Source organism: Gigantopelta aegis, chromosome 3 (assembly GCF_016097555.1).
Source record: "Gigantopelta aegis isolate Gae_Host chromosome 3, Gae_host_genome, whole genome shotgun sequence".
Taxonomy (NCBI): domain Eukaryota; kingdom Metazoa; phylum Mollusca; class Gastropoda; order Neomphalida; family Peltospiridae; genus Gigantopelta; species Gigantopelta aegis.
Window position 1 is genome coordinate 6,331,513 of NC_054701.1, and position 16,294 is coordinate 6,347,806.

At 40.4% G+C, this 16,294-nt stretch overlaps 1 protein-coding gene across 2 annotated transcripts in view; it reads right to left on the reverse strand.

Moving 5' to 3' along the window:
• LOC121367449 (neuroglian-like) overlaps positions 1 to 16,294 on the reverse strand; it is a 58,803-nt gene that overhangs the window by 9,837 nt on the left and 32,672 nt on the right. Inside the window, exons 3-9 of one of the 2 annotated variants that reach the window (XM_041491627.1) lie at positions 8,725 to 9,021; positions 6,540 to 6,913; positions 2,507 to 2,738; positions 1,987 to 2,117; positions 1,400 to 1,607; positions 687 to 809; positions 34 to 216 (exon numbers count right to left, since the gene is read on the reverse strand). In XM_041491627.1, the coding sequence (XP_041347561.1) occupies positions 34 to 216; positions 687 to 809; positions 1,400 to 1,607; positions 1,987 to 2,117; positions 2,507 to 2,738; positions 6,540 to 6,913; positions 8,725 to 9,021 (1,548 nt within the window). The remainder of the gene's footprint in view (positions 1 to 33; positions 217 to 686; positions 810 to 1,399; positions 1,608 to 1,986; positions 2,118 to 2,506; positions 2,739 to 6,539; positions 6,914 to 8,724; positions 9,022 to 16,294) is intronic. The other variant, XM_041491628.1, reaches the window with a different exon arrangement.

Below are 16,294 nucleotides of genomic sequence, written 5' to 3' on the forward strand. Positions count from 1 at the left end.
TGTTATTGAAATAAAACTTTTTTTTATACATACGTGTTCCATTCACTGTACGGATATCGACAACATCTGGTGACCCAAGCCCTACTTTTGTCTTCGCGGACACATAGAATCTGTATGAGTGATGAGGCTCTAGTCCCGTGATTCGTGCGCCCAGCGTGGAAGGGTTCTTAATTTCAGGGTGTAGCGGAATTACCGGCCCAAGACTTACGTTGACAACTGAAATAAATAAATAAAAGTCATAGAGAACAACAACAACAACAACAAACAACAACAAAAAACCCAACGGAAGTATGAAACAGAATTTATCTCGGGACATTTAGTGAATGCAATCACATGTCGAATAGTTAACTGATGGCAGATTAGTAAATGTTTTAATGAAGTATTCAATAGTAATCATTAATGCGCTATGTTAGAAGCTGAATACACATAGCAAATAAAAGTCACAGGAAGATGATGGTTGGTGGAACAAGGACAGGGATGTTGTGTAAACTGAGAGATAGAAGGTGCTGTCAGGATGGATGGAAGAGGCAGACCTCAAAGTCAACAAAGTACAGAGCACGGGGGGGGGGGGGGGGGGGGGGGGGGGGTGAAAGCACAAAAAACCTCACAGTTACGATAAAACTATATATTATAAAGAGTTATATAAAAGTATACATATATATTAAAAGGAGTTTCCTAAGTAGTACCTTGCTGATAGTCGATATGGTAACCAACCAAAACCCCGTTAGGGATCTCCGGGGGCAACCACTTGAGCAGTACATACGTCATCCCGACTGATTCGGCGCGAAGCTGGCGTACCTTCTCTGGAACTGCAGCAGATATGAATATATTTATTTATACATTTCTTTGAACATATCTCTTTTCTCCTTCTTAGACACACAAATTAAAAATGCTCCCGCACAGATAGACATCGCCATAAAGTAATTACATTTGTCCGATTGGTGTAATATGGGTAAAGCACATGTAGTTTCATTATCATCTTGTTTCATGTTAAAATAGATAATGAAAACAGACGATTTTGTTGATATTGTTGGGGTGTTATATACTTGAGTGATATCTGAGAAAAAATCAACCCGATATGAGTTCATAACGAGTGTAGTTACAATACAAAAAGTCAACCGATAGGAGTTCATAATAACAAGTGTAGATACAATACAAAAAGTCAACCGATAGGAGTTCATAATAACAAGTGTAGATACAATATAAAAAGTCAACCGATAGGAGTTCATAATAACAAGTGTAGATACAATACAAAAAGTCAACCGATAGGAGTTCATAATAACAAGTGTAGATACAATACAAAAAAAAAAATTGAATTGAAATTTATTTATACAAAATATTATTGCAGCAGTCCTGTTTCAGTTAATTTAAAATTGGACATTTCGCTAAACCGACTGACCTCCTTCAGGCACGAAGAAGTCAATGATATGACTCGGTGGTCCGGAGTAGTGTGTGTTAACAACCACCACCTGCGCCCTCACAGCGGTGTACGACGGAAGACCGGATATGGCTGCCCTCACATCCGGTTCATCTTTCTGTTCGTGTGGGACAATAATGTCAGTCTGTTTCATCTTGTGCCGCCCTTCACTTGACTTCCAGTACTCGAGCTAAAAAACAGTAAACGAAATAACCTCAATTACAATAATTGTGTTATTTCATCATATTATGGAACATTTATAAATAGCAGAGGAATTTTGATGTGACGCACATATTAATACATGTATGCATAGATACAAATACTGATTGCTATTGGCAATAGAACATTTCTGACTTTTTAAGAGCGTGCGGAGCCGTAAGGAGGGCTAGTAGATGATCATTCAATAGGATCCGTAACCATTTTTGTGGGAATTTGATTCTCAGGAATGAGAAAACATTTTGTCAGGAACAACCTGTAACAAGTGTGCACACCTTTATGGGGTTAAAAGAAAAGGAATAAATCTGTTCCCTTGCCAAATTCAACAACAGAATATGGTTTATAACATTCACCCTATATCCTTCAAAGTGTCCTTGTATTTTATCCACTGACGTTTCCACTGCTTCCCAGATAAAATGCGCTGTACTCGAGGTAAGTGGACGACTTCGATCCAGTCGAAAATCCTTTGGTACAACGATGGGCTCTGAAACGAGATACGAAAAACACGTGTAACTTTTCAAGAACCACCAGAATGTAGCATACTAAATAATATTATTTTATTAAAAATAAGATATCTGTAATAGACTGAGTCTGCCAACTGGCACTCTGTGTTTTAAAATCATATATATTTTAACAAACATGTGATTGAGAAAAGCGAGCAGCCGTCGTGAGCAGAAAATCAGTTGACAAGTTTATTGTTTTTAATAAAATTACTGATATGTGGTCAAAATAAAGTATTGTTTTACACGTTAGTAATCACAAATCACATTTTTATTGACAAGGATACAGTGAAAAACAAAATCCAGTCTAAATTAAAAATAACAAACAGACGGACAGAAGGACAGAAAGAAAGATAAATAGTTCAATGCATACCATCTTCCCCAGAGTGACCTTTGAAAACAAATGCTGGTTGATGTGATTCTCCGAGGTCATTTTCGGCTTTAACCCGTATGTCATACAACCCGTACACAGTGTCCACGTCAATTTCGTACGAATCGGCGGCGGCGTCGTTTTGATATGCAGAGTTCCAGTATGTACTGGAACTCTGGCGCCAAAATACGTGATACCGGAAACCAGGGCCATGCTGGTATAGGCGTTCCATGGGCTGAAAATAAAACACCCCAACATTAGAAGTCGTAATTTATTAATAAAAATGGATTATTGCTATTTGTAGAATTTACTACATGACTGTGCTGTTTACAATATATGGAAACGATCGACGAAGTCGGGTAGTATTTATTTATATCTTGTTACACGTATTGTCTTAAGATGAGTGAAATCAATAGGGTAACAGCAGGTATATTATGAATACATTACACAGCATTTTTATTGTTAAATAAATAAATATATTAATTATTTAGTTTGAGGATTTTTAACAGGTAACACGTAAGCACATTAGATGACCAACGAACGAACGAACGAACGGACGGACGAACGAACGGACGGATGAACCAACCAACGAACCAGCCAACCGACTAAATAATCAACCAGACAGTTAACCAACAAATCAATCGATTAACCAACCACCCAGCCAACCAATCAAACAATCAACCAAGCAACCAACAAGAAACAAGCAACCATACCCAATAACAACAAAACACACGAAACAGTAGGTAATATTTACATTTAGTGAGTTTGTTTTGTTTAACGACACCACTAGAGTTCAATGATTTGTTAATCATCGGCTATTGGATGTCAAACATTTGGTAATTTTTTGACATATAGTCTAAGAGAGGAAACCCGTTACATTTTTCAATAGTAGCAAGGGATCGTTTATATACACCGTCCCATAGACATGATAGCACATACCACGGCCTTTAATATACCAGTTGTGGTGCACTGGCTGGATATTTACATTTAGTGTGAAAACTATTTTGTCTGGAGGTAAAACGTTGCAAAAACATTAGTTCCGTATATACTACCAGACATACAACTTGACAAGTTTTACTTGATACAGCTCAGGGAGTGTGTTTAAACTGTAATCACGTATGTTATATAACCACCCGCACCACCACTGCAATGGTAGGGTTATATGGTTATTATGTAAATGAACGAATCGCCATCCACAAAGACGATGTTGGCGAGCGCCGGATGTCACCCTCTTGTACTTGATTTCAACATACCGCGGAAGGATACGAATTAACGGGAAACGGACAAGTGATAAGAAAGGCCTGCTTTGATTGGTCACTTCTTCACATTTACGTGCAAATACGAACGGAATATATCATTAAGTGTAAATAGGAAAACAAGTATCAATAGTATGCATTGTTGTCATGGCAACAGACTATTGGCCACCACGTGTTGACCAGAGCGATGTCCTCAAGGGTGTTATTGAATTCCTTTACTTTCCTCTTAAAGCTATTGGATATTGTTAGGGCGGAACAAGAGACGAAGGAGATATCGGATTTTGTGAAGCGGGGATTGGTACCTCAATGGGGGGGGGGGGGGGGCATTGGTTGTGCGAATATGCTTACAGAAGTCTTGGTAACTAAACTGTTAGCGAGGGACAATGTTGGTATATATCACAGGGTGTATATCACCGCCAAAAGAGTGAAGACGGTTCCGGATTTCCTACTTTCCATTCGGCCCTGGGATACACTTAAATTTCGCTGTGTTGATCCGGGACTTAATATGCAAACGCAATTCTCCAACGATTTTGATCCTTTTATTGCGTTGCTTTTTCATAACATCGCATGTTATACAGTCGGAACCGACATGCACGGTTACACGTGAGCCAATTTTCACGATAATCACGATTTTCTGGTGATAACGCATCGCGTCCATTTAAATGTGGGTTTTGGCTGCACAGAAGCCACCTGTGTCGTATCACACATATAAACGCAACGGCAGCTTTATGGCCCCGACAGATTCTCTCAAACAGCTGCAATAAAGGCGGTTTATTGCAGGTGAACAGCGCACAATCGATATTTGTGAAAAGCAAAAGCAGTATGGGAAACACGTTCTTTGATGATTTTAAAAGCTTTCTTAATCAAAGGATTGCTGGAAAAATCAATAACTATGTTGTATGTGTTGTGTGTGCTTCATGTTATGTGAGTGTTCGCTGGCATGTGTGTATGTGTTGTGTGAGTGTCTCTCTGTGTGTGGTGTTGTGTATGTGTGCGTATGCGTGTCTATGTATGTATGTATGCATGTATGTATGTATGTATCTATCTATCTCTGTCTGTCTGTCTGTCTCACTGTATACACATGCATACTCTAGTATTCACAATCTAACTGACTCATATGACTCACAACTAATTAGCTCGTATATTGTGAGAGAATCGACTGCAAAAAGACCTGTAGGTCCGCCGTACCCTATGATAAAATAGCGCTAACATGGTAGTTAACTACTGACTTTATGACTGGTGGCTACAGGGTTCGAATCCCAGTACCATGTCAAAACCTCTACATGTCGACACCTGTACATGTCAAAACCTCTAAATGTCAAAACTTCTACATGCCAAAACCTCTACATAACACATTCCATGGTCAAGGCGCGGGACGTAGTCCAGTGGTAAAGTGTTCGCTTGATGCGCGGTCGGTCTGGGATCGATTCCCGTCGGTGGACCCAATAGGGTATTTCTCACTCCAGCCAGTGCACCACGACTGGTATATCAAAGGCCGTGGTATGTGTTATCATGTCTGTGGGATGGTGCATTAAAAGATCCCTTGCTGCTAATCGAAAAGAGTAGCCCATGAAGTGGCGACAGCGGGTTTCCTCTCTCAGTATCTGTGTGGTCCTTAACCATATGTCCGACGTCATATCACCGTAATAAAATGTGTTGAGTACGTCGTTAAATAAAACATTTCCATCCTTCCATGGTCAAATGCACGCCTAATTCTCTGCCAGGTTTAGTATATAACTTTCGGGAGATAATCCACTAACTTAAAGACTCTTTCAAAGACAAACCGCAGCAGTAGCTAGAGTCTTGTGTCCAGAATAGGCCAAGGTGTTTGAACATTAGCGATGAACTCAAATTAATCATGGGCAACTAGGCGTAAACTTATTGCAAACAAGTGCTTGAAAACTAAATACTAGTATATGTTTTCATCAATTCGGAATGAGTCTATGCATATAGGCCTAAGTGTTCGGTATGCATATTAGTGTTGGGTATTCAGTCTAAAAATAGTATTCGAATACTAACTAAACAACGATTGACTAACGGGTTTCGTTTTATAGTTTAAACTGTGTAATGAATTCCAATAAGGCCCCCAAAGCAAGTTACGACAGAAAGCAAATAAAACTCATAATACAGTAGTGACTCGTAGCTAACCTTGCTACATATTTGACTTCTTGTCTAGAATTACTCAATTATCAATATCAAGTTATGAGAAAAAACCTCATACATACAAAAAACACACCAGATCATTTCACGTGGTTTTGTTTTCTAATTGGTTTTTGTTTTGTTTTGTTTGCCTTTGCTTTTGCTTTATTTTTGTTTTGTTTTGTTTGTTATTTGAATTTTTGTTTTGCCTGAAGATGTAGCATTCTGATAGTGATGATGGTGCATTACACAAACATAGCAAACCTGTTTTAAAATGTAAATGTTTTAAGCTTCAAGTGAGCATGGGGCACATGTAGGCATATGCCCCAACCAACTGGTTTCTACAGGCCTGTAACTGGCGGGGTTATGTACCTCACTTAGCTAATAAACGCTAAAAGGAAATTACTGCAGTCCAATCAGATAGTTTTGAACAGTTGGAAGTGGAGGGGGGGGGGGGGGGGGGGTAATTAAAAAAATTAATATTGATACTGGGAAAGCCTACATAGAGTATTGCGCTAAACGTTTTTAAATGATGCTTCTTCATTCAATTGAAATTAGCTTCTCTGCCATATCTCTGGGTAAAATAAAATAATGTGTACAATTAATTTAATACAAACCCACCCCTCCCACCAAATACTTACTTGCCATTCTATAACCAGCTTCCCTTTTGTATCCGTTCTTGCATGCACGTTCTTCGGATTGCGATCGGGTTTGTCCGGAGGTGCCGAACAAGATGATGACGTCACGTTACTGGGCTCGCTTGGCCCGGCACTGTTATGGGCAATAACTGTAAATGCATAGGTGCCCCAGGGCGAAACCGAGACAAGGGCGTTGGCTGTTTCCCCGTCAAATGGCTCGGAGTAGTCATGCCACGTGTCTGGTTGGTAAGACGCGTTGAACTGTACCGTATACATTCTAATAGACGCGCCATGCTCGTCTCCCGGATCCCAGACCAGTTCGGCGGACTGGCCGTGACAGCTGATCAGTTGGAGGTTCTTGGGTGGTTCCGGTACCCCTGTAAGATAACACTAACATTATTGGCTTGACATATTTGCTGGACTGGATTCTAATCATTTTTTCACCCAGTAAAATTACTCGATAATTAATTTACACTGGGTATATATCAAACATATTACCTTTTAGGTGATTACATATTAGGCCTATTTCATTTAGTTTTGAGTTTGGTGTATTGCCCTTACCTATCACACTTTCCTGTGATCAGTTCTAATACAATCCTTAGGCTAACTATAGCTAGTGCCCTACCTAGGGTCGTACATGTGATTACTTCTACTACCACATCTATCTAGCGGTCTATCTAGTCACTACTCATGTCCATTTCTGGTACCGCCTTTAGCTACGTTTTACATTGTGTTGTGCATATTGTCATCCATCCATGAATCCTTCTCTGTGCTAATTCCCAGCACCGTACTGTGCAGTCATTTATACCTTGTTTAGAGTGACCCCCCGTAATGATTTCTGGAACCGCGTTTACCTAGCACCGTGAGATGGGCTATAGACACGTCCTCCATAGTCCCCGCCGTGGCCTGTCTTACTTACCTAGCACCGTGAAATGGGCTATAGACACATCCACTGTCTTACTTACCTAGCACGGTGAGACGGGCTATAGACACGCCCACTGTCTCACTTACCTAGTATCGTGAGATGGGCTATAGACACATTCTCCACATTCCCCGCCGTGGCCTGTCTTACTTACCTAGCATCGTGAGATGGGATATAGACACGTCCACTGTCTCACTTACCTAGTATCGTGAGATGGGCTATAAACACGTCCTCCACAGTCCCCGCCGTGGCCTGTCTTACTCACCTAGCACGGTGAGATGGGCTATAGACACGTCCACTGTCTTACTTACCTAGCACCGTGAGATGGGCTATAGACACGTCCATTGTCTTACTTACCTAGCACCGTGAGATGGGCTATAGACACGTCCATTGTCTTACTTACCTAGCACCGTCAGATGGGCTACAGACACGTCCTCTACAGTCCCCGCCGTGGCCTGTCTTACTTACCTAGCACGGTGAGATGAGCTATAGATACGTCCACTGTCTTACTTACCTGGCACGGTGAGATGGGCTATAGACACGTCCATTGTCTTACTTACCTGGCACCGTGTGATGGGCTATAGACACATCCACTGTCTTACTTACCTAGCACGGTGAGACGGGCTATAGACACGCCCACTGTCTCACTTACCTAGTATCGTGAGATGGGCTATAGACACGTCCTCCACAGTCCCCGCCGTAGCCTGTCTTACTTACCTAGCACCGTGAGATGAGCTATAGATACGTCCACTTCTTACTTACCTAGCATCGTGAGATGGGCTACAGACACGTCCTCCACAGTCCCCGCCGTGGCTTGTCTTACTTACCTAGCACCGTGAGATGGGCTATAGACACGTCCACTGTCTTACTTACCTAGCACCGTGAGATGGGCTATAGACACGTCCTCCACAGTCCCCGCTGTGGCCTGTCTTATTTACCTAGCACCGTTTGATGGGCTATAGACACGTCCACTGTCTTACTTACCTAGCACCGTGAGATGGGCTATAGACACGTCCACTGTCTTACTCACCTGGTACCGTGAGATGGGCTATAGACACGTCCTCCACAGTCCCCGCCGTGGCCTGTCTTACTTAACTATCACCGTGAGATGGGCTATAGACACGTCCACTGTCTTACTTACCTAGCACCGTGAGATTGGCCGTGGACACGTCCTCCACAGTCCTCCCCCCCCCCCCCCCCACGTGGCCTGTCTTACTTACCTAGCACTGTGAGATGGGCTATAGACACGTCCACTGTCTTACTTACCTAGCACCGTGAGATGGGCCGTGGACACGTCCTCCACAGTCCCCGCCTTGGCCTGACACGAGTACTCGCCGGAGTCGCGGTAGTCGGTGTGCTCGATGACGAGGATGTGCTGGTTGGCGTGGCGCTGGTACGAGTACTTGTTGTGTCGGGTCAGGTTGACGGGGACGCCGTCATGCGTCCACACGACGATCACCTGCTGCACGTCGGCGGGGTGGATGGCCGTCAGACACACGAAGCGCGCCGTCTCGCCCACACCCACAATCTGCTTCTTCAGGTGCTCATCTATGTACACCAGGCCTGGCAAACACAAACAACAGGGATATAAAACAATAACAACAACAACAACAACAACAGCTACAACAACAACAACAACAACAAAACCCTACAACCCCAAACCCCACCAAACAAATATTTATTTCTAATATTAGGAACTGGCACATATCTATAAAAGGGATGCAATTTAGAATCCAATTTAGGCCTAGTTTAAAAACAATCTGACAACTTTAACTTTCGGCCGAACCGTTCGTAATCAGCATTAATCACCAATTGTTTTTTTCGGACATAACGCAGAAAAATTACTTCAAATTTTTGGCTTTGTTCTCCCACTGAGAAACTTTGAAAACCCTCCGCCTCTTCCTCAACCTCCGCCTCTGCCTTATTGACCTCGCTTGTAGCTTGTGAGGCTCCTGGTCGTAATTTTAAAATAATGACAACACGTGAACAAAACAAGACAATCATTAGTTGAAAGAAAAAGAAAGAAAAAACCCCGAACAATAACTACCTCCTGTTTAGCAATCCACTTCATTTGTTGAATAAATATTGTTTACCCCCCCCCCCCCCAAAAAAAAAAAAAACCCCCAAACAACAACAACAAAAATCCTCAACAAAAAAACATCAAAAAAAAAACAAAAAAAAACCCCCAAACCCAGACATTTAAAGATAATCATATTAATATGCCACAAGTATCTGTAGTCCGTCCCATCACCTACAAAAATGTTTTTGTTTTGTTTTTTAAAAATAATAATTTCAGTTTCGTTTGACGTAAGAATAAAAGTAAAAATGTTTTGGAAAGAACAAAACCCCCACTCCCCATCCTATTTTTGTGACCCCATTTAGATAACAATCGGCTCAGAAATAAATAACTTGAAGTAAATTCAATAGCATGAAAAAAGGCGTTCCGCGTGGGACGGACTATAAATGATCACGCAGTTATTGTCCTCAATCAGCGGCACGTTGATGCAGAATTTGGTTCCAGTATCCATTGTGCCAGTTCTTTTGTTTCACTTTATTTTATATTGGAATCTTCCAAAAGGTAAGTTTAGTTTTTACAGTCTATTTAATACATGCTCAATGTTTGTATACTTGGCTCTGTAAAACCACTGACGATGAGACCCACAGAGGAAGAAGAAACACGGGGAAGGGGTGGCAAAAGGAGAACTAAAAAGAATGGTTTGCAAGAGAAGAGATAGGGGACAGAAAGGAGGACCGACTATATGACAGGTGCACGTGTTCCTGATTCTGTCGTCCTTGGTATGTTTCAAGAGATTTGTTTTATTAATCCAACCGTAAGCTAATCATAGTCTCTATTACGCCAGATCATTTGCCAGACTATCGAGGATTTCTGTCGATGATCGAGCTTTACACGTTATATTTATTTAATAAGAATAACGTTCCCTTGCTCCCAGAAGCGGACTGATTCCACGTGGCGGTCTATTAAATGCAAATCCAGCTCGTGCGACACACTAAGTCAACCTCTGGTCATCCGAGATCTCCGTCAGGACTCGGTATTGACTTTTCATCTCCGTAAGGACTCGGTATTGACATTTCGGCGGTGTTCGTCCGTCTTCGTCTGTGCCGTCCGTGAGCTCGTGTTGACGGGACGTGCCTCGACTGAGAACCGGGAGATGGTTCTTTAATGTTTCATGTCTCGCTGCAGGAGATACAAGATTCGACCTCGTCAAAAGAAGCACTTTCTTACAAATTAGGTACGTTCTAGCGCAGTGTGCATCCCGATAGAATATCCCGAAAATAGTCTGCAAACGGAGCGGCCAGATCAAATAGCAGGCGAAGGAATTAAAGAAAATACGGACGTTATTTATAGATGCATTCGAAATGCAAACGCAATAGATTTAGAGTAAATATAACTAATGGTACGCGAAATGTAGCTGATACTTTAAACTTTTATTCTTGAAATACGACTAGTAGGGTTGATATGAAGTTAATATTGCAATTCTGACACATCTGTGAAACGTATATTTGGCATATTTGGCGTAACCAGCATTTTATATCGGGAGGCATCGAACTTTTCTGGGGTGGAGGAACTACATTTGTCTATGAGTCATGTTATGAGGCGACAGGAAAATATATAATGTGGAGATAATTGTTTTCATTTAAAAATAAGAAATAAATGGTTGTTATTTAAGAACTATTTTGTTTTGGTGTATACATATTGTAGGCGACAAGTCATTCAACACGTGTGGACGTACTCAGGCGCGTGCGCGGGGGGGGGGGGGGGGGGGGGGTTTGGGGGTGGATTTTTTACATTCCTGTGAAAGCAGCTCGGCTAGCCAGCAGAAAACACCTCAGAATAGCCCTAGAAGGGGTAAATTTTTCAAAATTTTCGGGGAGAGGGCCCCCCCCCAGAACCCCCGCCACGGGCTTCGCGCTAGTGGCGCTCGCGGTGTTGGGCTTCGCCTCGACCCCCCTCCCCCCCCTGCAAAATATCCTGCGCACGCCCCTGATACTACTGTGAAAAACGGCAAAGACGTGAAATAAAAATGTTTCGTATTGTATGTAACATTGCAGGATAAATCAAATAACTGGTTACTGTCTTAAGACATCGGCTTTATCCTGCTCATGGCGGGGCGGAACGGGGCGGGACGTAGACCAGTGATAAAGGTTTTGATTTGATCCCCGTTGGTGGGCCCATTGGGCTATATCTCGCTCCAGCCAGTGCACCACGACTGGTATATCAAAGGCCGTGGTATGTGTTATCCTGTCTGTGGGATGGTGCAAATAAAAGATCCCTTGCTACTCATCGAAAATAGTAGCCCGTGAAGTGGCAACAGCGGGTTTCCTCTCTCAGTATCTGTGTGTCTGACGCCATATAACCGTAAATAAAATGTGTTGAGTGCGTCGTTAAATAAAACATTTCTTTATCCTGCTTAGAAGGCAGACCCTCGCGGCATTCACCATTCTAACCGTCGCAGGATAAAGCCGACTTTATAAGACACAGAGAACGCCTTTGTTTCGTGTTATGAAATTTACTACCAAGTTATTTATTTCTGAGCCGATTGATTTGTAAATTGGACACAAAATAGATTTTTGTTTGTTTGTTATTTCCAAAACACTTTTACTTTTCTTCTTACATCAAACAAAATTTAAATTATTTACAAAAGAACATGTTTGTAGAGGGATGGAACGGACTATATTATTCTCTATTGTGACGGAACATGCTCTTATCTTTTCGCCCGTGGCGATGTTAATTGTTTTAGAGGGCCGTGTGCACTTGGTTACGTAATACCTCCGCGCGACCGTACCCCCTAATACACACCCAGACCAGATGTGGAGGCCATGTGGCCAGTAGTTACGTAATAATTCAGGTAGTGCGGTTTACGACCGGGGTATTTCTGGCGAACTAGGCGACAGTAAGTCTGGCCATCTAAGAAAATATACCGTCTCTGGTAGTTGTGGAAATATCACATGATAGGTGAGGTACCGCGTTGTGCCCCCAGGCGATATTCGCTGTCTCTCAGATTTTTGAATAAATAGATAGGATTTTAGATATATCGAGAGAAACATTGGAAGGCTTCCAGGGAACGTTTGTCCGTCTGGACTGGTAAATATATTTTTCTGCTCTGTTGTATAACCTTGATGTGATTGATGTGAATTTAAATATTTTAATACTGTATTACACCAATATTCTTTAGACAGTGTCTCCGGTATCTGACGAAGTAAATTGTAGGCTTAACTGTTCTAATATATTTATACGAGTATTTGGTAAGATAAAGCTTAGCCGGTCATCCTAGAGGACCTAGGTAAACTGTAGGTTATTGTCTTTATTGTGATTTGTACCAGTATTAATTCTGTATTACAAGGTTACTGAATGAGTAGTTACGGTTAATTAAAAATTAACCAGTTAGGAATAGAGTTGTAATTCCTTTATTAATTAAGTTTCCCTGGCAGCGTTTCTCAATTATAACACGTGTGGGTGTTGTGTCACCGTGAAGTGATTAGAATATTGTGTAAACTAGACACCTAGTGATTAACTAATTAAGTGATTAGTTCTGGGTTGTTATTATATTGTTGTTGTTAATTAACTACTGCGGCAAGTACATTTGTCAGCGTTAAAGTTAATACAGATTCCAAAGTGTATTGTGTTTTGTTGTGTTTTCTAGTGAACTAAACATGCTATATCTTATATATATATATATAAGATCTTATCTCTGATATACCTAGAGCCGAGCCACTCGGGTATTGGACTGCCCGATACAGAGAGATCTAATAGATTATACAGTTAGGAGAGATATTTGGGTAATCGTGTTTTATTCAGTTACGGGTATTATAGGATCCCCGTGACATCTATATATATACCTACATACATGCCTATCCTGCTTATCTACCTATATACCTACCTACTCATATACCAACCTACATACCTACTTACCTACCTACCTACCGGCCTGTCCACCTACCTATATATCTACATACATACCTATCTATCTATCTATCTATCTATCTATCTGTCTATATTTATCCTTTATGTTCTTATCATAACAACATGGATATGTTCACACACTAACGATTATTCATTGTGATGGCATCCGACATTCTTCCCCATTTGGTCACAGAACGATCAAGTAGTTTGCATTACAAAGTGTCATGTTGGCACGCAATGCCGCCTTTATGTTATACAACTGTGCGGAATCTCTCTATATAACCCCAATGACAAACGACACGATAATTGTAATGTTTCGTGATAATCGAGGATAACGGGCCTGGTGTATTAATTTACGTGCAATAAATTACCCTTAAAAGTATGATTATGTATTTTTATTGTTGGTACAGGGAGTGCGGGAAGTGTTCATGGATTAAGCATAAATCTAACTACTTTTAACCTTAAACTGAACGATAACAAACAAAATCCCTGAACTCCATAAAAGTAAGTAAATAAGTAAGACATTAAGTAACTAAGACAGTAAGTAAATAAGTAAGTAAGTAGGTGATTTAGTAAATAAGTAATATAAGTAAATAAATAGGAAATCTAAAACGAAAGAAGAAACATCTACCTCTTAACATCACCCCGCGAAAACAAGAAGAAAAAAAAAGGAACCAAGAAAAAAAAATCCAACAAAAACAACAAAAAACACAAGAACAACAAACATATTTTTATTTGAGTGGAGATTAATTAATTCCTAAGTTTGGACTTTGTCAGTCTGTTAATATACGATCAAATTGTGTACGTGTGTCCCAAGCTTAACATGCTTAACTGACATTCAGGAATAATAACTATCATTGACTATGACTTACTTTCTAAAATAGCCAGTCAACTTACATCTAATAGCAATTTATTATTATCTAGAATATCACAAAGAATACACCATGTGGTATATAAGTTCAACCATTAACTGATATTTCGTTAATCTGTATTCGTCCAGCCTTTGGCTAGGAAAACAGAAATAAAGTTTGTTTTTTATTTAACGACGCCACTAGAGCACATTGATTTTTTATCTTATCATCGGCTATTGGACGTCAAACATGTGGTCATTTTAACACTGTTTTTTTAGAGGAAACCCGCAGTCGCCACATAGGCTACTCTTTTACGACAGGCAGCGAGGGATCTTTTATGTGCGCTTCCCATAGGCAGGATATCACAAACCATGGCCTTTGTTGAATCAGTTATGGATCACTGGTCGGTGCAAGTGGTTTACACCTACCCATTGAGCCTTGTGGAGCACTCACTCAGGGTTTGGAGTCGGTATCTGGATTAAAAATCCCATGCCTCGACTGGGATCCGAACCCAGTACCTACCAGCCTGTTGACCGATGGCCTAACCACGACGCCACCGAGGCCGGTAAAACAGAAATAAATATCAGATGGTTAGTTTTCATATTATTAATACAAGTGCTGACTTCACTTTATTATTTAACTTTGATTGTGGACAAATCATTATAAATAGCTAGATGTTTTGTATTTATTTGCGTGCTAATATCCAATTAGGGTTCAAGTACGCTGTTCTGGACACACACCTCATCTATTTGCGCTGTCTATTCAGGACACCACCACTAAGACGTTAAAACACGTTCTGGGTTGAGGCCACCAATGGGACGCGAAGCCAGTATTTATCATCGAGTTGTCAGTTTTCGTGAGGTTAAGCGTGTGTGGTGCCCACAAATGTCGCAAAATGGACAAATGTTGAATCGGGTGGCCCTAACGGAAATCAAGAGTTCTATTTCTGTAGTTCACCCGAAATTGGAACCAACAGACCATGGCCACTCCAACACAATTCATATTTTTCAGTGTTTTGGATATTTTTATTTTAAATTTTTTTTTTTTTTAATTAGAACTAATGTCGAGAAACAATACACAAATATTATAAACCAATTTAAGAAACTTGCAAACAGAAATTATTTCTACAGTAACTGCAATAAAAACAATATTTGTTACCTAAAATTGGAATAACATAGTGAACAAACATCAGTGTAATTTGGGACACAATAATATAATTAGAAATCTAATACAGGACTATCCAAGTATTTATATGCGGCTAAAGTAAGACAAGTGATACAAATAGAAAATGTTCGTACATTAGATCTAACTGAGTTACGCACTAAAAAACAACTAAATTGCAAACTTTGGCCTTAAAACGCTGAGACGGAGAACATATTTAAGTGAGCAACTTTTTTTGTCTTTTAATTTTTTATTTTATTGGGATGCCCTTTCTCCGAATTGGTCCACGTGCCTTTTCCCCCCACAAACCCACAGAATATTTAAGATGATGAAACACCGTAGCAGGTGTTAATTCAGTGTCGATCGAATGTTATTAAAAAATAAATAACTGAGAGCTTATTAAGAAGCGAATATTCTATTGTATAATTATTTAAACAATAACTTACCTGTTTGAAATGTATTTTTACTATTAAAACAAGGATTCAATTTAACAGCTGCATATCTTTCAAAACTAGATCAACCACGTTCGTACGATACCAATGGCTGATGGTTCAAACCCATTCATCGACAATACTTGTATAAGCTAAAATATTTAAATTATTTACACTATTTGCTGTTTCCAGAAGCTACTCGAAATTCCTCTCCTATGAAATAGAACGTAAACACTGCCAGCAGTACTGTTTTGGAGTGCACTGGGTATAATATTAGCGTAACAAGGTTATTAGTTAGATTATTATTATTTTTTTTTCATTGGGATCAACAACAAACAAAACAAAAAAGACCCCCCCCCCCCCCCCTAAAAAAAAAGAAGAAGAAAAAAACAAGAAAGACGAAAAAGAAAAAGTGCAACAACAAATAAAGAAAAGAAATAAAAGTAAAAATAAACCAGAACCACAAGGCC